This window comes from Neltuma alba, unplaced genomic scaffold (genome assembly GCF_004799145.2).
Source record: "Neltuma alba isolate B1F8T4 unplaced genomic scaffold, ASM479914v2 tig00012478_pilon, whole genome shotgun sequence".
Taxonomy (NCBI): Eukaryota; Viridiplantae; Streptophyta; class Magnoliopsida; order Fabales; family Fabaceae; genus Neltuma; species Neltuma alba.
In genome coordinates, this window is record NW_021636953.1 from 60,067 (window position 1) to 83,575 (window position 23,509).

A 23,509-nucleotide genomic window follows, 5' to 3' on the forward strand; every position below is an offset into this window, starting at 1 on the left:
GTAACCTTTGGATTAGACTTTAATAGTTGGGGGCCTATAAATAGAGGCCATGTACAAGGTATTTGTACCCGTATATGTGTATGAGAAATACTCCTTGTTTCCTCTCCCAATTCTTATCTTGCTATTCTCTTTCTACTCTTTAACTTTCTTATTTTCATAACAGTTTATAATTTATGCTACAACACAGTATATAACATTAAATTAAGAAGTTTTAAAACATGCATGCATAACACATAAATAATTTAGAATTATTTACTAATTAACAAGCCGCGTTATTCATGAACCAGGAATAGTGAGACTCGCTTCTGTACAATAAATCACACTAATTAAACAAATATATTATGGATAACATATAAAATATTCACCTACTTTAAAATCTAGCACTATCCCATATAATTATCATTAAAAAATTGAAATTATCATAAATTAATCAAGATCAAATATAAGATTTATATCAAACCAACTAATTACTATTCATAAATTGTAGATTTCAGAGGCCTTTTGGTACACATACCTCTTAGAAACAACAAGAAAAACACCTAAATTCAAAACCCCTAAACCAGCAAGCAGAAGATAATAATAATCAAGGCGTGACCTATTCAGATTATTCCCCAGCCATCTTCCTTCGCTTGCTGTCTCCACAATAGATATAATTCCACTGCTTATAAAATTTCCAGCCCCGACATTACTAACATAAAGTGCAGCCCCAATGCTTCTCATAGCCACTGGCATTTGATCATAACACAAATGTTGAAGCCCCACAATTCCAAAAGCATCAAAAAACCCACCAAGAATATATTGAGGGAGCAACCACCAAACCCTAATTGGCACTATTGCTTTTGGATCATCCAAGAGATTGTGATCACTCGCTGTTTTAACCCTTTTGGCCTCAACCATGGCAGCCACAAGCATGGTTATAACAGCAAAGATTAAGCCAATGCCTATTCGTTGAAGTATTGTGATGCCTGTGGGTTTGCCTGTGAATTTTCTTACCAGAGGCACAAAGAGTCTGTCATAGGTTGGGACTATGGTAATAATGGCGATGCAAGTGAAGCCTAAGAGTGAACCTGGTGGAATGTTGAAGTGGGGTCCAATGGATCGAACCATTGTGCTGCCTTGTTTAATGTATAAGGTTTTCATCTGAGCAAAAACTACACTGGTATATAAGCTTATTAACCATATGGGCATAAGGCCAAGAACCAGCTTCATTTCTTCAACTTGGTTTAATGAACATAGCTTCCAAGGATTTCTAGTCTTGCTTGACGCATCAATGTCATCAATTATCATTGCCTTGTCTAAAAATCTGAAACACGTTTGTCAAAAGTGTTAACAACTTTGTATATTAACTTGGTTTAATGAACATTAGCCTCAAAAGTGTTTGTGAAGGTTCATGTGATGCGATGATAGTAGGTAAGATGAATTTCAAGGAAAACTATAAACATGTATGTAAGGATCAAATTGATTGGCCTCACTTTGTCTTGTCGCTCATCTCTAGTATGTTTATATGCGAAACTAGCATATGCTTCCCGGTACACACGGGAAGCTTTAACATAGTAAAATAACATAATCTTCTTGCTTTCACAAATTATTCATGCATTGAATCCATCTGCCATACTATTATATCTTAATATAAATCTAGATAATTAAAATTACAATGCCAGTCACAAGGAAAAAAAAACTACTAATTAGCTTATTTTTAACATATTTAATTTGATATTTTTTATGTATCAAGCATTCGGTTATACTTGAGCATTTGGACTTAATTAAAAGTAGCTCCAATTTCCTGATGTGATTTTCTCTATCCACATAAGTTTTCAAACTTCTGGTTAATACTATTTAACTTTTTTTTTTCCCCTTCAGATGGGCATGCCAATTCAGTTAATTAAACAATATCCTCTCCTTAGAGATGGTCATAACATCAATGTTTGATAACCCAAGGATATAATATTGCAACAATTTTAACATTTGAGAGGTAATGTTAATCATATACCAGTATGTATTGTAGGGCCATCAATAATATTCCTCAAACAATAATTCAGGAGCAAAAATACTATTTAACCCTTGTCAAAATGGTTATTTGATAATTCGGATAGTACCTGAAATGTTTGGTGTGATCAAAAGTCATAGATTGAGGCTCTGTAAGTATGCCACCATTGGATTTATCTCCATAACAAATGCCTCTTCCATCGCGCGTTTCATCTACGCGCCACTTTCGAACGGCAGCTACCACCACCTGTGCCATGCTGGTAAAAGGACTTCCCAAGGGCCCTTGTTTCTTATAATTCCTTATGCCTAACAAGAAAATACCAAATCCAACACCCATAACTGCTGCTAATATGCTAAACCCTATGTCCCATCCAACATTATCCTGAATTTGCAAAATGCCAAGAAAAAATAATAAGATGAATCACAAAAAGAATATGAAAAAAGAAAAGAAATGATAGTTAATATTCTATAATTTTCCCTTGGAAGTTATCTTAGTGGTGGCTCACTAATGCATGAGTATAGAACCTTTTGTATTGGCAAATAGTATATTTTTTAATCATTCTCTTAATTTTATACCATGTTTCAGTTTGATTATCATTTAACTTTGTTAAGTTTTCTTTTATATTCATTTTTAATACCAGCAAACTGATTCCACCTAATTATATAAGGCTACAGATCGAGGTTGTTAGTTACTATTAGAAATATACGTTCAAGTAGTATTGAATTAAAACTTCGTATAAAAATTATAGGACCGATTATGTGCATATTTATATAAGTGTGTGTATATAATTGTAATAGTTAGATTTGAATTATTTTGTTAGCATATGTAAAACTTCATGTCCTTAATATAAAAGCTAGTTGACTAATTTGAGTAGATTAAGTAAATTAGTTAAATTAGTTATTTGTAATAAATAAGTATTGTATTATCTAAATTATTCTTGCTAATCCTATGCATTACTCTAAGGACTATCTTAAAAAAAATAGATAAATATGATAAATAAAGTAGATTAGGATCTTATATTTAGAAGCAATTAAATGTTAAACTAGCTCTTATATTAAGAACCAGAAGAGGTAGTACCAAAATGGACAAATTAAATTAAAAGAAGAATATGATGATGAAACAGTACCTGGATATAAGTAATACCACAAATGGAAGATAAAACACCAATGGCAAGTCCAAAGTACCACCAATTGAAGAATGAGATCTTAGCCATAATCTCTTGAGGCGATGACTCGTCGAACTGATCAGCAGCAAATGTTTGGATGCATGGCTTGTGCCCTCCTTCCCCCATCGCTACTATGTAAAGTGCTATGAATAACACCAACTTTCGACTCCCTACAGAAATCACTGGCGACGCTGATACTACCAACAAAACCATTCCCTGTGTCCATCCATATATTGATGCAGAAAGGGAGAGGGGAACGGGGAAAAGATCAGAGAGAAGAAAGAACCAAGAGTAGAGAAAAGGCGAGAGAAGAAAGTAACTGTAATCTGATTCAATGCTCAGAGTTTGCTGGGAAAATGAAAACCGTAAAATTTCTAATAATAGTAAAAACACCTAATCCTAATAATTAGAATAATGCTCAGAGTCTTCACTTAGCTTCTACATTTAACCACTAATATGACAAAGTACTACTTTTGGTTCTTAATATAGGAATCAGTTGACTTATTTAGAGAGATTAAGAAAGTTAATAAATTACCTTAAAGTATTTATATTTATTATTTTTCTCCAAAGTAACTTGCTACTTTTATAAATTGATATATACTCTAATGATACATGTAAGTATTTCAGATGGATCATGTAACATATGCTATAATTAAGTAATTTAGTAACTTTCTTAATCTTTTCAAATTAGTCAACAAAGTATTATATTAAGGACTGAAGGTAGTAATAGTTTTTTGGCAATTGAGAAATGAGTAGGTATATATACCAGCAAATAGATTATGGAAGAGACGATGATGATGTTGAAACGACCGAAGTAGGAATCAGCTATGAAGGCTCCAACCAAAGAACAGACGAAGGAGACACCAATCCATGTGTTGACATTCTTAGCAGCTGTCGATGTTGTCTCTTCCAACACATTGGTGAGATAACTTATCAAGTTTCCAGCTATACCATAGAATGCAAATCTCTCTGCCATCTCCACAACTGCTTGCAGTTCACCAAAATTAACCATTTATATGAAATTTGCTTCAAAAACATATATAGTAGATGCATTTGTATTATGAGTCTCACATTAACAAGGCTCACAAATTTCGCGTGGTTTATAATTAAGTTCAAGAGGCTCTTTCTTGTAATAGACCAGTCTTTTAGGATTAGGTTTTTCTTTTGGACTTGTGCTCATAACAATGTATTTCTTATTATTAATTAAGTTTTGAACTTCGAATTAGAATGAAAAATTGGACATTTTTAATTAGGGCCTAATTGTTAACCAATTTTATAATATAATTTACACTATAAAATGAGTCTTACATTTAAGATCGAAGAAGTATATGATTTGTGGCAAGAGGTTAGAGAGAGAGAGCATACATATCATGAAGATGGCAGCACTCCAGCCACCTTTAGAGGGCTTGTGATCACTTGAACACTTATTTCCCTTTACTGGACATGTCTCGCTACCCATTTCTGCTAATTAAGTTCTGGAACCACTCATCAAAATGTGAATAAACTTTGGGGTTTGTCTTTGATCATACCCTACACACACATTATATGTATATGTATATGTATATATTTAATGTTTATTATATGTGTGTGTGTCCACACATAGACAGACAGGTACACAAAACATTGCTAGCCATATGGTATATTTTGTGGTTATTATATGTAGGTATCAATAATGAAATTTGGCCGTGAATGTTAACAAAAAGGTAATGTACCTGGCACAAGCCATGCATTTAAGAATTATATTACAGGTCTTTAAAAAGTATGGATAGCCAAGATTCCTTTGTCTTTTTGTTTTTACTTCCCCCCTTTTTTAAAAACAATAATTTTACAAAGTTAATTCTTATTGCTATTGAATGGATACCAGAGACACACAATAATTTTATACTCGATGGGAGGTGACATAATTTTCACTAGACTGTTAATTAAACTGGCACGAATATTCTATGTTTATAAATTAGGACTCCATTAAGTTTACAGGACTAGGCGAATAAAATTTTAATTATATACTACCCCTGGTCCTAATTATAAGACTATATTTGTAGACTAGAAATAAGGTCTTATAATTAGAACCAGAGGTATTATAATACTATACTCCTTCAATCCTAAATATAGGACCCATTTTATAGTGTAAATTTACACTATAAAATGGGTCTTATATTTAGGACCGGAGGAGTATTTTTTTTTATATGTCCAATTAAACGAATTTGATTATTGGTAACTAGTCTCTTTTTGATGCGAGTGCTACACTACCTTATTACTTTTGGTTTTAATTATAAAACCTCATTTGTATATTACAAACGAGGTCTTATAATTAGGACCACAGGTAGTATAATATAAACCTAGGAAAATCCTAAAAGAATACTTCTAAAATTTTAAAGTTTCAAGTTAGGAATGACTGCAAAAATGTATTATCATTTACTTTTCAAATGTTATTAATTGTTGTTCAAGTATAATAAACAGAACTGATTTGAAATTTAAAAATTCAAGAGTATTTTTTTGGGATTCTCCCCATAATTAATCCTCATGACAAACTCCACCATTTATGCGCCTATACGAACCTGATTTCTAAAATTCTGTAAAATGCACACAAAATATGAATAGTTTTCTAAACATAAAACACGGAATGATAATTGAATCAAATATCATTAATGAATTATTGCTGATCATAATGTGGTATATTTAGCTTTTAAAAGAGGAAAAAAAATAATTGAAAAAATTCTGATGGTTTCTTTTTACTTTTATTATTTTCTCTGATCCTTAATTTCTACTTCGAAAAATAACCTTTCATTCTTATTTTTTATTCAAATACACAATCCACCAAACATCCATAATCTTTATTTATAAAGCCTTCCTTAATCAATAACGGCTGGTCGCGGACATTATAGAATGATTTAGAAGACAATACATATCCCACGCAACAGCTTTATCCTCAGCAATAAAGAAGCCAAAGTTATCCCCCAAAACACATAAATATCAAACTAAAATGTCGCTCTTTTAATTGGAAAATTGATGAATGGATGCATATAAAATAATTACAAACAGGGCCATCACATATATATATTTATATACATAGTAATAGATAGCCAAAATATTAGTGATAAATCCTAATCAATTAATTGGTACATGCACAGTTGAAGAATTAATTCATGTGTGTGTCTATATATAAACACATAGAACTTGACAAATGCTCGGTACGTTTGCAGAAAATTCACCAAAAAATGGCTGTTCTTCCTTCCATTGCAACAAGGAAATTTTTGCTTGCATCTATGGTGATCATGCTTCTGCTATCATTTGGTATGTGAAAAACTACTTATTAATTAAATATCAAACATTCCTAATGATATTGGGTATATATTTTCATTTAAAATGGTTTTGATAAACAACTAACGATATAATAAATCTGTACTTACACTCAATCAAGTTATCTAAACTGTTATTAAATAGTAATTCTATGATATACATTATCATTACATCAATATTGAGTCATTTGATGTTTACATGTAATTAATGAAGATAGTTTTTTCTTGCCGGAATTAATGAGGTTAGTTATATCAACAAATTTGTTGAAATGAATAAAATATTATTATATATATAATAGTTATTGACACATTCATGATAATTAAATCACGCCTAGAATCATCTATTGTTATGTGCTCGTCTAAATTGGATAAAATCAAATTTTGGTTTTAATCCACGTAATTTTAAATTATAATTTTTCGTTCTGATAATTTCATAAGGATTCCATCCACATTTTAACGGCATTAACTAAAAGTTAAGTAGATGAGTTAAAACTAAAAGGAGAAATTGCAAAAAAAGACCCTATAATTTGAAAAACACAGATAAGAACTCATGACAACTTCACTATGGGTTTTGACAACTTCATGACATATTATTATTCTCAAAAGCGTGAAGTTGTCAAGAGTCTCTATCTACATTTTTCAAATTTCAGGGTCTTTAATTATGATTTTCTCAAGCTAAAATCCGTTAAAAGTACAGCAACCAAAATCAAAGCTCTAGTTTTATCTCTACACTTAAAGGTATTAACTAAAACTAAATTCTTTGCTCAAAAAAAAAATAAACTAAATTCTTATAAAACTATAAGAACCAAAACTACAATTTGAAACTATAGAAATAAAAACCAAAATTCAATCAAACTATAAAGATCAATAATGATATTAACCCTTATTATTATTATATACGATGATGATGATGCAGGTATGAGTCAAGAACAGTACTGCCCGGCAACGTGCTCTGACGTTAAGAATTGTAATACTTTCTGCTTAGAACTTGGGTACGAAATTGGAGAATGCATTCCACCTGATAATTATTTCTGTTGCTGTGCTGATGATAATCATCGTTAATCCAACTTCATCTCACTGCTTCTTCTCGATCTATATGAACGTGAAATCATGTAATATAAACTTGTGTGGCTTGTGTGTGTGTGTGTGTGTAACGGAGTTTGAGAAATAAGTCGTAATAATATTGTCCATAACGACTCATGATGAATAGCGCAGTATCATCCATATGTGAAAAACAATGAATTACCATATGAGAATATGATTTGAGCGATGACTTTACATTTCATGTCCTTCTACATATCTATGATATCTATGAAATTAGTCATTTTTTTAATTATTAGTTAATATTGTCAACACCAAATATGAAATTTAATTATGGATAGCTTTTTAATTATAATAGAATTTGTATTCATAATCTGTATTGAACATATTGTAGTAAATATAAACATTTTCGGTAATGCAATAAATTGTTTTTAATGAATTTTTATGATTTACAACGCAAATTATAAATAACATTGAAAAATTTTAGAGATGTAATTGATAATTTTGGGTTTGGACGTGATGATGGCACTGGTTTTCTAGTACGGATGCAATGGGCATTCTATATATAAATTTAATCTTAATGAGCGACCAAAACAAAATAATTTAATCTTGACGAAAACATTTTTTTTTGTTTGCTCAATCGCAATGAATATTTTGCGATCACATATTAATTTTAATTTCTTACTTATTTTCAAATATCATGTTTGAATTTTATATAAGTTTTTCTAGATTATATTAAGGTATGAACTCTATTCTCATAAGTTTTTCTAGATTATATATATAAACCATATTAATGTAATTTATCACTCGTCTGATTTAGCTGAACCAATCGATCTTAAGACCAATATTTTTAAGGAATTAATTAATAGCCTAATTTTAAAAAACATTAAAAATGAGATAATTTTTAAACCAGAGAAGGACGCACATAATTCTTATCTCTAACAAAATAATTACCCTACTTTTACTCTTTGAATTTGATGAGTATAATTCAACCACCTCTCTAAAAGATAATTCTATGAATTTGATATTTGTACGTATTTAATGAGTGTAATTATAGTGATGACTCCTTTTTTTAATACATTTGTAGCAATGACTCTACTAAAATAAATAAAGTATTGTTGTACATTGAGTAGTTTTTGTATCATGTAATTAATAAAGACACAGAATCATCACTTTTGGCAATTTTTTTGGCCGAAGACATCACTTCAAATTAATAAGAGGACTTGCGTATAATTAAAGCATAATGACCATTTATATATATAGATATTTATATACATATATAGATATTATGTGCGTGACAAATCATTGGTGCGTGGCTATGTGCACATATTTATGAAAAAAGAAATTAAGAAAGAATTTTAGATATTATCGAATAACATGACATTTTGTAGCAGTTCATCTGACAACCGCTATAAATTAAGTTACCAACGAAACACTTTGTAATGGTTTACCAGACAATTGTTATAGATTAAGTTACCAATGCAGAGTGCTGCCACAAACTTTTTGTGGTCAAAGTGTTGCAAATTTGAAGCGGTTTGGCCTAAAACCACTACAAATCTTTAAAATTGTACTGATTTTTTTAAACCACTACAAGGTAATTGCTGCAAACACGCACTACAAAAAAATAGACTTTAGGCGACGACTTTCGGCGGTGACAAAAAAAGTCGCCGCTGAAAGTCCACTTTCGGCGGCGACACCAAAAAGTCGCCGCTGAAACCAAGACTTTCAGCGGCGACAAAAGTGTCGCCGCTAAAAGTGGACCTTCAGCGGCGACTTTTTTTGTCGCCACTGAAAGTATAATATAATAATATATATTTTATTTTACAATATTAATAAACAAATTGCCGAAAATGGACCTTCAGCGGCGACTTTTTTTGTCGCCGCCGAAAGTGGACCTTCAGCGGCGACTTTTCTGTCGCCGCCAAAAGTGGACTTTCAGCGGCGACTTTTTTTGTCGCCGCTGAAAGTATAATATAATAATATATATTTTATTTTACAATATTAATAAACAAATTGCCGAAAATGGACCTTTAGCGGCGACTTTTTTTGTCGCCGCTGAAAGTATAATATAATAATATATATTTTATTTTACAATATTAATAAACAAATTGCCGAAAATGGACTTTTAGCGGCGACTTTTTTTGTCGCCGCCGAAAGTGGACCTTCAGCGGCGACCTTTTTTGTCGCCGCTGAAAGTATAATATAATAATATATATTTTATTTTACAATATTAATAAACAAATTGCCGAAAATGGACCTTCAGCGGCGACTTTTTTTGTCACCGCCGAAAGTGGACCTTTAGCGGCGACTTTTTTGTCGCCGCCGAAAGTGGACTTTCAGCGGCGACTTTTTTTGTCGCCGCTGAAAGTATAATATAATAATATATATTTTATTTTATAATATTAATAAACTGCCGAAAATGGACCTTTAGCGGCGACTTTTTTTGTCGCTTCCGAAAGTGGACCTTCAGCGGTGACTTTTTTTGTCACCGCTGAAAGTATAATATAATAATATATATTTTATTTTACAATATTAATAAACAAATTGCCGAAAATGGACCTTCAGCGGCGACTTTTTTTGTCGCCACTGAAAGTATAATATAATAATATATATTTTATTTTACAATATTAATAAACAAATTCAATCTGGCTCAGCGGCAAGAAGGTTGGACACGAAGGGAGGTGGTCACGAGTTCGAACCTGGAAGAAGACACATTTAAGGTGAAAATATTTAGACGATGACGTGGCGAGGAGGAGTGACGTGGCAATGACGTGGAGGTGGCTAGTGATGATGTGGTGGTCGGCGGTGATGACGTGGCCGCCGATGGCGATGACGTGGAGGTCGACGGCGCTGACGTGGCGGCCGGAGACGATGACGTGGCACCGGCGGTGATGACGTGGCATTGGTAAAGCCAATTCTTCTTAGGCATTACTTTCAGCGGCGACAAGAAAGTCGCCGCAAAAAAATGTCGCCGCGGAAAAGTCTTTCAGCGGCGACAAGAGTGTCGCCGCCGAAAGTGATTTGTCGCCGCCGAAAGTGTTTTCGGCGGCGACATTTGTCGCTGCTGAAACTTCTAAAAGTCGCCGCTAAAAGTATCTTTTAACGGCGACCTTTTTAGTCGCCACTGAAAGTTTTCAGCCACGGCTGCTACGGCAACAACTTTTCAGCGGCGACTTGTCGCCGTAAAAAACTTTCGGCGGCGACTTTTGTACTTTCAGCGGCGACTTTTGTCGCCGCTGAAAGTCAATTTTTTGTAGTGACGTACGTTTTTTTTGTAGTGAGCAAACTCTGGTGGTGGTGCTCCCACGGTTGGCAAGGCTCGGCAGTAGTTGACTTTTAAAATTTTTTATTCTTAACTACTCCTCCGGTCCTTATTATAAGACCCCATTTGATTTTTTATTTGGTCCTAATTATAAGACCCCAATCCATTTTGTCTCTTATATTTATGCATTTTTTTCCAAGATAATCTTTCTAATAATGATAGTTTTAGCCAATATACTTAATTAGCAAGGATATTTTAGGAATGACAACACTTATTTATTATAAATAACCAACTTAACTTACTTCCTTAATCTCCTCAAATAAGTCAATTGGGTCTTATAATTAGGACCGGAGGAGTATTTTATATATTGCTTCTGTGAACTTTACTGAAATTCTTCCAATAACTAATGTGCGTATAAATAGATATACACACGCACAGGACTTGACACAGTATATTGAAGATTCACAAAAATGTCCCTTCCTCTGTTCTCAACCATTGCGAAGAAATTTCTGCTTCCGGCTATGGTGACTATGCTCCTCTTTTCATTTGGTACGTCCAAAACTTTTTATTTATAATTACTTCACTGCGTAACATTATTTTAGAAATAATTGGTTTAAGAGCGATTTAATACACACACACATACATAAGATCTCGTGTTCAAGTGTTGTGAAGAATAAAGAAAATTGTTGTTAGAAGGGCTTTAGATTCTTTTGTGATTTGGCATAATTAGTTCAGTTTGGCTTCATCATCAAAACTCAGTGTGGTTATAATAATTACTGCTTTTATTGTTGCTAATAAAATGAAATTAAAGTATTATTATATGATAGTCCAAATTGGATAAATGAAACCATCATCATCATCATCATGATGCAGGTTATCAAGAACAATACTGCCCAGCAACATGTTCTGACGTTAAAAATTGCAATACTTTCTGCGTAGAACTTGGATACGACATTGGAGAATGCATTCCACCTGATAATTACTTCTGTTGCTGTGCTGATGATAATCATCGTTAGTCCAACTTCATCTCACACCTTCTTCTCTCTCCATGGAAAAAGCAAAATTATGTAATAGACTTGTGTGGCTTCGGTATATATATATAATATATATATAGTTATATATTACCTGGTCCTAAATATAATATCTAGTTTTCTAGTGTAAATTATATTAAAAATTAGATCTTATATTTAAGATCAGATCAGAGGTAATACTTATGGAGTTTGAGAAATAAATGGTGATGTTCATGACTCATATGATGAATATTGCAGTATCATCTATATAAAAAATAATAATATGTATTAATTAGTATTATTAATATCAAATATAAAATTTATAGATAGCTTTTTATAATGAAATTTTGTATTATTGAATATATTGTGATAAATATAAACATCTTCAGAAGAAATTCAATAAGAATGAATTGTGTTTATGATTTACAACACATATAAATAACATTAACTTTTATCCTATGTTTGGTATGAGGAAAATTAAAGAGAAGAAATGGGAGAAATTTTTTTAATGAGTTCAATTTAAAAAATTCAAGAAGTGGGGTTTAAAATGTTTAATAAAAAAATATGTAAGATAAAAGAGTAATAAAAATTAATTAAAAATTTTTAGCTCCACTTCTTTAATTTTATAAATCAAACACATTAAATTTTTTTATTCCCTCCGCTCCATTCCTCTCATACCAAACAATCAGAGCCTTGATCTATCTGACCCGCACTGTGATAATATTGTGTTTTAAATTTAGTATATCAAAGTCGAAATTATGTAATAGTCTAATAAGGATATTAACTAATAATTAGCATTTGATTATATATTAATTTCAATTTAATCTTAAAACCAATATTTTTACGGAATGTAATTAATTACTAGCCTAATTTTAAAGACATTGAAAAAGAGATAATATTTAAACTAGAGAAGGACATATAAACATATAATTCTTTTCTCTAACAAAATAATTACCCTGCTTTTTTTTGGTTCCAAAATAATTAGCCTACTTTAACCGGCGTCTAGCACAAAAAACACACATCAATATAAATCCAACACCTCACTAAAAGTTAATTCTATGAATTTGATATTTGTAGGTAAATAATGAGTATAATTATAGCAATGACTCTACTATCTATAATAGATAAAATAGGCTAAAGTATCCTTTTAATCTTTTAACTTTACATAAGATTCATTTTAGTCCCTTAACTTTAAAAAGTAACTTTTAATTCTCTAACCCTAAAACTGTTAACAAAAAATGGGTGATATTAAGGTCTTGGATGCTGATAAAATATTACCACATGCTAACATATTAAGTTTAATGTTCAAAACAACCATGATTGTTACAAAAACTCATCGTTTAAGACTAAAAATTTTGAGGTTAAAGGACTAAAAGTATACTTTTAAAGTTAAGGAACCAAATTAAAATCTTATATAAAGCTAAAGGACCAAATATATACTTTAGCCAATAAAATATTATTCTATATTTAGTAGTTTTTATACCATAATTAATTAGGGAACATGTACAGAATCATCACTTTTGGTAAATTAATAAGAGGGGGTACATGTACATGCATATAATTAAAACATTACCATTTATATACAAGTATACATAGATATTATGTGCGAGAAATCATTATATTATTGGTACGTGACCATGTGAAGAATTAATTAATGTGTATATAAATATAATATACACACATAGAACTTGACACATAAAGTATATTTGAAGATTAATAAAAATGTCCCTTCCTCTTTCTTCGGCCATGGTAAAGAAATTTCTGCTTGCGGCTACGGTGATTATGCTCCTATTTTCATTTGGTATGTTCAAAACTTTTTTTTAATTATAATTATATGCATAATATTTTAGGTTTAAGACTGGTTCGTTATAACATAGTTTCTTGAAATAAGATCTCGTGTTCAAATTAATAAAGTTTTGAATAAAGGAAATTGTTGTTAGAATAATGGATTTTGATTCGTTTGTGATTTGGCATATAATTCAATTTGGCTTCTTCAAAACCCAGTTTCATTAGCCTCTTGAAACTAAATGATATTAGAAAATTACGTAAGAGATTTTGACATGATTAATTCATATTAGTATGTTTATTAGTGATTTAATTTTCTCCCCTTTCTTTAATTTACCCAAATCAGTCAGAGGCCAAAGAGAGTAAGTCAGAAAGAACACAAGATTTCTGGCTAATCCAATTGATTATGGCTATAATTATTGTTGTTTTGTTGTTGCTAATACAACGAAACTACTTCTTTTAAGGGATAATTAATCTCCAGGTCCTTATAATTTCATCTGATTTTTAATTAGGTCCTTATAAAATTTTTTCTTTTTATCAGATCTTTTTACTTTCTTGTGTTTTTAATTAGGTCCTTCTATTTTTTTTTCTTTTTATCAGGTCCTTATAGTTTCACTTATTTTTTAATTACGTGCTTTGTAGTTTTTAAAAAGTTATTTATTAACTTTATTCTTTAAAATTAATTTCATTTTTAAATTAATAATTATATAATTGGACAAAATAATTAATATAATCATTTAGTAATTAATAAATAATCAGAATAATAATTATACTTAAATATAAATTATTTATAATCATATTTTAATTTTAGAAAAATTTATTATTATAATTTGAATTTTATAATTATAAAAATTCTAATTGAAAATAAATAATATATTTGTTTAACTAAAAATTTAAAAGAATATTAACATAAGATTGTTACAATAATTTATTATTTTTAAAATGTAATTATTTGTAAAATAAAGAATAAAAACTACAGGGACCTAATTAAAAACAAAGTAAAACAATAAGGACCTGATAAAAAGAAAAAAAATTATAAAGACTTGATTAAAAATACATGAAAGTATAAGGACCTGATAAAAAGAAGAAAAATTATAGGGACCTGATTAAAAACCAGTTGAAACTATAAGGACTTATATATTAATTATCCCTAATACTAAATATAAAATTTTAATCTATTTTTTAAATTTATAGTTTTTTTCTTATATTATTTTTATTAATTATATATATTAAAGGAGTTTATACGGATGAAAAAAACTTCTAATACAAAACAGTCAAAAGAGTGTTAGAAAAACAAACAAAATTCTTTTATAAATAACTATTTTAACCATTTTTTTGTCTTAAATAAGATCTCAGATTTGAACCGACATTTACAAGTTTGTAAGTATGCATACGTTTAGTTGCATTATATAAAAAGAATAACTAATTTTTTATTTCTTAATAAATTAATTAATTATTTTTTATATTTATATTGATGAATGTATATATCGATAAATGTAGGAGTGGCAGGACAAGAACCACCACAATGCCCAGGAACATGTGCAGCCTTTCCAAACTGTGATGATTACTGCAAGCAACATGGCTATCCAAGTGGAGAATGTGTCCCACCACAAAATTACTTTTGTTGTTGTTCAAAACCTGAATAATTAATAAGTATTTGATTTCAACTAAATAGAAAATAAATAAATAAATAAATAAAATTGTCATTTTATAAATATAATGGCAATAATAATATTCATTCACATTATATCATTTCTTCTTCCTTAGCTTATAGACACGTGTGTGATTTTATTACAATACACTCAAAATAGTTAGGTTTCAAAATAAGAGTGTGTTTGGAATCACGTTTGAGCCCATACGTGCATTCCAACTAGCAAAAGCTGATTTTAGGTTAAGAGTAATGTTTGGTTTAACGTTTTGACAATCTGACTTCTATGTTCAAATGAGTTTTTGGAAAAAAGCTCCTATATCTTGTTTTTCACGATAAAAAAGTAATGATACAATGAATGTTGGGTTCAGCACACCTTTTTTTCCTTATTGGCTTTGCTAATATAGAAGGTATATAATACAAATTGTTGATTCTTCGACTATTATATATTTGATTATATATCAACACATAAAATATATTTAATTAAATATTTTAGTATTTTTCAATTTCTTTCCAGTAATAAATTAATTTTTTATTCTTAATAATTTTATTTTCAATACTTTTTTTAACAATTGTCACATTATATATATATATATAATATTAAATATGTATTACTTAATAGAATTCATGTTAGTAATTTTATATCTAAATTTACTTTTTCATTAATCATCCAAGTAAGTTTTAGTTTGTGAGACTGACTTTTTTAGTTTTTTTACAAAAATCAATCCAAATATAAATCATATTATATTATCTTACTTTTATTTCAACTTCAATTTGCAGAAGTCAGATGAGAAAAAAGCCATTTCTGTCACCGCTAATCCAAACACACCTTAAGTGGCTTTTATAAAATTAGCTAGTCATCATTTTATTTTAATTATTAATTACTATTAGAGACATTAAATATAAGATTTATAGATAGTTTATTCATCATCTTGGATATATTGTAACAAATATAAAAACAATAATACTAATAATCTTTGAAAAAATATTGTCCCTAAGAATATGGAGAATGCAAGTAAAATAGGTAAATGAAAAATAAGCGAAGTAACTTTTATTTTTATGTAGCTAAAATAATGACTAAGAATTAAAATTAAGAAATATCACTTAAGAAACTAATAATCAAAATTCTTTTAATTGATTTTGCGCACTTAAAGTTTTTAATATTTTTTTTGTCAAAAACAAGTCTATTTTATTAATCACCAAACAAAAAAGTTACACACATTAATAGCCAAAGGCAAAAAAAAAAAAATCTACGAAAAATCCTAAAAATGCAACCTAACACACAAAAAACTTACCAAAAGAAGCAACAATAAAGCAAAAACAGAAACCAGTTTCAAGAAAAACAATAACAACAATCTCTGTTCCACAAATTTACAATAGGAGGTTCTGCAACATAGCCAGCAACTTCTTTAGTTCTCCTTCCAATTGAATCAGACAAAAGAATCTTCTGCAAGAGTGGTGATGCTGCAAATTTGGGTCTCACCCATGTAGTTCCTTACAGTCAACTTCAATACAAATCTTCTATCCTTCAAACCTGCTATCACATGACATCAAGACTTCTTTCAAGGCTAAACACTAAGCTATTTCATAAAATATATGAAGCTATTAAGTTTGTTTCTCGTACAATACCCTGCTTTAAATATTATTGAGTAATTATGATAAGAATAAAAATTAATAAGCATATGTTTCATAATTAAATAAGTGCAGATTTGGATATACTAGGGAAGATTTATCAATATTTTATGAGAATTTAATTTATTTATCTATTTTTTAAATATAAGTATTAAGAGGAAAAGCAATTTTTTTTACAAGATTTGTATGCATTTTTTCTATTTAGAAGGAGATATAGAATAAAGGAAGAGGTGGTTATAGGAATGGGATATTAATTATAATTTTATCCAAAAATTAAAATAAGATGGGGCATTTATTTATAATTTGCTTCGAAAATGAAAATGAAAGAGGTGAACTCGTTGACTTACGCTATGTTTGGTACGGGGTTTTCGGAGGGGAGAGGAGGGGAGTTGCTCCCCTCCCCTTGTTTGGCTGGTATAATTTTTTAGAAGGGGAGGGGAGCTCCTCCCCTCCCCTCGTTTAGTTAAGATGTTTTTTAAAGAGGGGAGGGGTTCTTCTCCCCTCCCCTTCCCTTCTAGCCTCCCCTCCAAAAGTGGGGTTTTTTGGAGGGGAGGCGAAAGATGATATTTTAATTCCTTATATGCCCTTTCGATTTGTTAACCTCTAATCAGTCATAAACATTTCTACATAAGAGAGTTCTTTTGAACATCTAATAAGAGGTTATTAAGATAATTATCTCCAAAATTAGTGAGTATTTGTAAACTTTTTTTCTCTTCTTCTAATTCTAAGAGGCCGTTGGTATTTTCTTTCACCTTCAAGGTCTTTTCTTTGATTGAAATCTATCACTTGTGAGTTTTTGTCTTGATATTCTATAAGTGTGTGACTGTATCTTGTAAATCAAAATTAGTGAATTGTATTATATATATATATATAGTTATATCTTAACAAAATAAAAAGTGAGAAAATTCATTTAAATTTTATGAGGCTAAAATAGTCAATTTTTTATTAGAACAAAATAAGGTATTATTAAAATTGCTCCCTCCCCTTCCCTCCAATCAATCCAAACAGGAGATCATTAAAATCCCTCCCCTCCCTTTCCCCTCCCTCCCCTCCCCTTTGTAGTTACCCTCCCCTTTCCTCCCCTCTCCTTCTCTTGATTAAAATCCCTCCCCTCCCCTTCCTTCCGTCGAGCCAAACATAGCGTTACTGTCTGAACGAATTCCTTTTTATTTTTATTTAAAAAAGATTATAGTATACATTAGTTTTAATTTCGCCTTCTAACTTTAAAAAAAGTATACTTTTTAGTTTTTTTAATTCTAAAATTGTTAGTAAAAAAAATAATGACATTAAGATCTTAAATATTGATAAAATATTTTCAAATACTAACATACTAATTTTAATTTTAAAAATAACCATAATTGTTACAAAAAGTTATCACTTATACCTAATAATTTTAGGATTAAAGTACCAAATATATGCTTTTTAAAATTAAAAGATCAAATTAAAATTTTGTATAAAATTAAAAGATTAAATATACACTAAATATCAAAGTGAAAACTCAGCACAGTAGGAACAAGTTTGTCAAAATATAGTATTTCACTAAATAATTCTTATGACATACCATTTGGATAAATATTTTCACTGTTTATATTATTTTAATGAAAATGCCAAACATTGTATTTTTACTTTATAAATAGAATCATTTAAATTCTATCCAGAATGATTCACGATGGATAAAACTTAAATGATTCAATTACTCAATTACTATCTTAAATTATGAAATTAAACTAGAAAACTCAACTGTGTGAAAAATACAGTAATAAATATATAATTCTTAAGTATAATCAATCTCGATTAAAATAACATAATTCAAATAAATATATAAAAATATTTTTATATGATTTTAAAAGAGTACTATTTAAATGAATTATACATAATTCAACAAAATAAAATTATTAAAGCGTAAATATGATGGAATGCTATATTTTTTAAAACTCAAAATAACATCATTTCAAATTTAGTAAGAAAGAATTTTAAAATCTATCCTAATTGACCTCCCCCCAAAATTTTTTACTACACCTGCCATGGATTAATTCACTTTGGGTTTTAAAACCATGATAACTATATTTTAACTAAAAAAATTTTAAAAAAACCATATAATTTTATATTTGAAAAATATAAGCACGTTCCTCAGCTTCAAATGCTATTCTTTAAAATGCAGGAAAAAAACCCCACCATAATTGGGGTATTCTTTACAGTGGAAATTCCTGCTGTTATATTTCAGCATGAACTAAAACGACATGTCGGATACCTGGGCCATTCGAAACTGTGCATAAAACGGCAACAAATGGCTCATCTGATTTCGTCGCAATCCAATCCAATAAAACAGCAGATCCACTAACGTAGTGCATTGACTGACTACGAGCCTCTTCATCCTCTTCCTCACTCACTCCTTCTCTTACTCTCTTCTCTTCGTGTACTAGCAGAGAGAGCTTTTGCTGATGGCATCTAATTTAATTGGGCAAATCGTATTTCCTCCCGATGTTCATGGTTACAGAGTGTGGGAGGATCCATCTTTCATCAAGTGGAGAAAAAGAGACCCCCACGTGACTTTGCATTGCCATGATTCAATTGAAGGTGAGGCTCGATGATGAACTAACATATCTTGGGTTTTACATTAATTGCTTTACCGTCGTTAAAAAGTCTTGAGGTTTGAAATTTGGCGATCCTCTGAATCACATGGAAATTAATGACTGTGCCTTTTGGAACCTCAGTTATCACTGGATTGTTCATCAGTTGATCAGACAAAAGGATGAAAAATTGGGGTTAGAAAAGGGAAATTTTTTTCACATGTTTCATCTTGAATTTTAATTTAATTGTTTTTAGGAACTCGTGGGGGAATGAATTAATGATAAACTATTGGTAACAATACAATAATTTCACTGTTGAAATAACCAAATTGACATAAATAACCTCCCATGCTGATTTCGCTTGTCGAGAGTTGGTTGTGTGGCATTGTTTTCCAATCTCGGAGTAAAGATGCAGTTTTTGATTTCCTTGCTGTGAACTGGCGTGGAGTTAAGTGTTCTGTTAACTATGGTTCTTTTCATCCTTTGAATCCAAGATAGCATGGCTTTGTGTACTCTCATATTCCCCCTGCATCCACTCCCTCAAAACGAGTTGTTAAGAACAAATTGGTTTAATTTATGTCGTGAGACATAAAATTGAAGCAACTATGTGAAATTGGATTGATAATTTTAACTCTTAAAGCTTTTGTAATATTGTTTTTGTTTCATGTAAGGGACACTTACTTTTCAATTTGTTTATGGTATATCTCATTTAATTTTTTTTTTCCCCTTTTAAGGTTTTCTGACATTCTGTGATATGATTAGGATCACTTAGGTACTGGTATGATCGCAGCAAAGTGGACTTCCTGGTTTCCAAGTCTGCTACTTGGAATGATGATGCTGTTCTTGGAGCTCTTGATTGTGCTGCATTTTGGGTCAAGGGCTTGCCCTTTGTTAAGTCAATGTCTGGATATTGGAAGTTTTACTTGGCCTCGAGTCCTACTAGTGTCCCGATAAAATTTTATGAAAGTGATTTCCAGGACTCAGAGTGGACCACTTTGCCTGGTTAGTTTTCATGTCAGTACCCATATGCTTTATAGTCACGTTCTTTTGTGCAGTTTCTTCCTCATTTCTATTTTCTATTGCATTTATGAACTTCCACAAAATCAAGCAAGCCTTTCATTTTATTATAAAGGGCATCATATCATTATGGAAACTATTTTCTTATCATGCTAAGAAGCACATTACCTTTCTTTAGTTCTAAGTTGACAAAAGAACTACAGTAAATAAGGACAAGAAAAATGTCTCTTGACGGATGTAGCAAACAATAATGGTCGTGTAGACCCCTCTAAGGCATTATAATTTTGCTTTATTAGCCCCTAATTTTGGTTCTATTGGCCTTGCGGGATTTTAAATTTGCTTTGTGAATTCACTGTATTTGATAGATGAGACAGCAATTACTTTTTTTACATTTATCATCTTTATCATCATTGTCGTCATCATCTAATATGTTTTATATGATCCAAGGGCTAATCTTTCATCTATTTTTGGGTTCTTTCCTCTAAATTGGACAGTTCCTTCAAATTGGCAGCTGCATGGGTTTGACCGCCCTATATATACAAATATAGATTATCCATTTCCAATGGATCCTCCTTTTGTTCCTACAGAGAATCCTACAGGTTGCTACAGGATTGAGTTCCACATTCCTCAAGAGTGGGAGGGTATGTTCTATTCAATTTTCTTGGAATGTTATCACATTGGGTCTATATTTTTGGTTGATCGATATAAACTTTTGAGGAATTTGGTTTTATCAGTCCTTCTTTCTTCCTGTCTTTTTTATTTTTTAAATTTTAGTTATGGTGCATGTTACTTGTAATCTCTGATTGCGTGAATAATTTGAAATTTCCTCTGTTCTTTTCTTTTATGCGATTGGTTGTGTTGACTTTTTGCATGGTGTGAAAAGATAGTTTGACTTGGTGTGTTGCAAAAGTTCTCTCATTCTGTTATCCTTATTTACCTAAGACATTATCTGTTCTTTTCCTTTTATGGACTATTGCACTTAACCTTAAAATACTCAAATGCATTTTTTATTGACTTTTGACAGGTAGAAGAATTTTATTGCATTTTGAAGGTGTTGATTCTGCTTTCTGTGCTTGGATAAATGGGTCCCCTGTGGGATATAGGTATTCGGTGAAACTTATTTGATGATTTTATGCATTCTCACTTTCATGTGAAGGTTAGCATCCTTTGCATATTATATTGGGATGAAAAAAATTTTTTCTCTTTAAAGATGCAATAAATCAGAAAATACTAAGGTACAAAAGCAAAAAGTTTCTATGGAGCTGATTCACGTACAAGAGCTGTCCATTTTCTTTGTACATCAGAAATAGAGCTTCACTTGAACAATGACTTGTGGTTGACTAACTTCTTCGGAATATATCCATGCATAACAGTAGGACATGGGTGTTCATATTCTAAAAATAAAAGGGGCATTACTTTTATGGCTAATGTTATTTGGATTATTATATGACGCAAAGAGATTCTATGGATGAAGCCTTTGACATTAACCAACTTTTGGATCCATCCATTGACAAAATACTTAAATGTTTTGCAAGGACAGTCAGGACAGCAGGCTACCTGCAGAATTTGAAATTACTGATTTTTGTCATCCTTGCGGTTCAGATCTTAAGAATGTTCTAGCTGTTCAAGTATTTAGATGGAGCGATGGCTCTTATCTTGAAGATCAGGACCATTGGTGGTTATCTGGCATCCACCGTGATGTGCTTCTTCTAGCAAAGCCTAAGGTTTAATTTTCTCTGTAACTTCTCACGTGCCCTTATTGTGTCTCAATATATGGGCATTTTGCTCATTGAAATTCCGAAAATGCGTAATAAGCAGGGAAAAATCATGATTCACAGAGTTCATGTTCCGCCCCAAGAGAAATCTATCCAAGTCATATCATATGGAAGGAGTAATAAAGTGAAAAGTTTTCTTTTTTTGTTTGGTTTTTTTGTCATTTCAATCTTCATGCACAAATGGACAAAAAAGAGCTGAAACTTTTAAATGTGATATTGTTGGATTTAACTCCAAGGTCGTAGGATTCAATTCAAGGAATCAATCCTCGGAATGGAAAACAGAAGCACTCCACTCTCCTCACAACTCACCAGTATTTTCCACACCTCTCCCCCTCTAACCAACTCTGTCATATACCCCCTTAATGCCTAACCGTCACTATTACAATTTACCTCAATACCCCTGTTAACAGCAGTCACCCATTCCTCACATCTTGGGCCCAGGTCTTCTTTTCATATAAGTATATTTGGGCTCGGGTCCAACAGATATCCATGTGGAACTTATTTTTTCTCCCGAGTATTGATGACATTGTAAATTATACTGAGTTAGAAAAGAATCATTCATTGCCAACTTTCTTATATGCACCTCATTTACAGTTTGCATATCTTGACTTGCTCCTAAAGGTTGAGAAGTATTTATATGTATCTTCTTATTTAAACGTTGGTTTGAGGTTTTGAGCAAGCAGAAAGTTTGATCTGTCCAGCATCTGCCTATTTTGTCCTAGTTAATGTACTTATAAAGTACAGTGGCATTGTGCAATCCATGTCGCTGATCCCATGTAATGGAATAAGACTTGTTGTTATTACAATGCTGATATGTGTCAACATATTTGATGTGTAGGTATTTATTGCAGACTATTTTTTCAAATCAAACCTTGCTGAAGATTTTTCTTATGCAGAGATACTGGTAAGCATCTATTATGGTGATGTTAACGTTAGATAATAACACGTGCATATTTATATATGTTACTACCCTGTTTAGCAGATGTTGCCATAATCTAATTGTTGAAATATTTGTAATCTATGCTTTTCTGATGTTATAAAATTCATTTTGATATTTTTATCTCTGGCTGCACATGTATTGACCGTTATGATTTTACAAGATATATTTTATCTTTACTTCCTTCTATCTCTTCTGATTGTCTCAAAGTTGTCTTGATATTATTTGAAAAAGATAGTATTTATGTTGAAATTTTGTTATCTTTGAGGCGCCTTGTGTGTTACCAATGTTATGTGCATATTATCTAGGTTGAAGTTAAATTAGATAACTCACAAGAAGCATCAAAGGAAAGTGTTCTTACAAACTATAACGTAGAGGGAG

At 30.8% G+C, this 23,509-nt stretch overlaps 2 protein-coding genes across 2 annotated transcripts; one reads left to right on the forward strand and one right to left on the reverse strand.

The window, feature by feature from the left end:
• Positions 1 to 474: 474 nt before the first annotated feature.
• LOC114727495 (protein NRT1/ PTR FAMILY 5.4-like) lies at positions 475 to 4,611 on the reverse strand. Its single transcript, XM_028914193.1, has 5 exons — positions 4,518 to 4,611; positions 3,919 to 4,136; positions 3,114 to 3,368; positions 2,097 to 2,368; positions 475 to 1,303 (listed from the first exon to the last, which is right to left on the reverse strand). Exons 1-5 carry the CDS (start codon positions 4,609 to 4,611, stop codon positions 475 to 477), a joined length of 1,668 nt encoding a protein of 555 aa, XP_028770026.1.
• A 14,659-nt stretch (positions 4,612 to 19,270) lies between these two features.
• Positions 19,271 to 23,095, forward strand: LOC114727496 (beta-galactosidase-like; the record flags this gene model as incomplete). Its single annotated transcript, XM_028914194.1, has 5 exons — positions 19,271 to 19,406; positions 20,162 to 20,401; positions 20,911 to 21,057; positions 22,019 to 22,140; positions 23,030 to 23,095. Coding segments are annotated over exons 1-5 (711 nt in total), but the record flags the coding sequence as incomplete, so codon positions are not given.
• Positions 23,096 to 23,509: the final 414 nt, after the last annotated feature.

Excerpts from the sequence above, each read along its gene's own strand:
- LOC114727495 (XM_028914193.1), bottom strand. The coding sequence starts at position 4,611 with ATGGGTAGCGAGACATGTCCAGTAAAGGGAAATAAGTGTTCAAGTGAT. Across the intron at positions 4,137-4,517 it reads TGCTGCCATCTTCATGATAT|TTGTGGAGATGGCAGAGAGA; the intron begins GTATGCTCTCTC and ends AACTGCAAGCAG. Across the intron at positions 3,369-3,918 it reads CTTCCATAATCTATTTGCTG|GGAATGGTTTTGTTGGTAGT; the intron begins GTATATATACCT and ends GGATGGACACAG.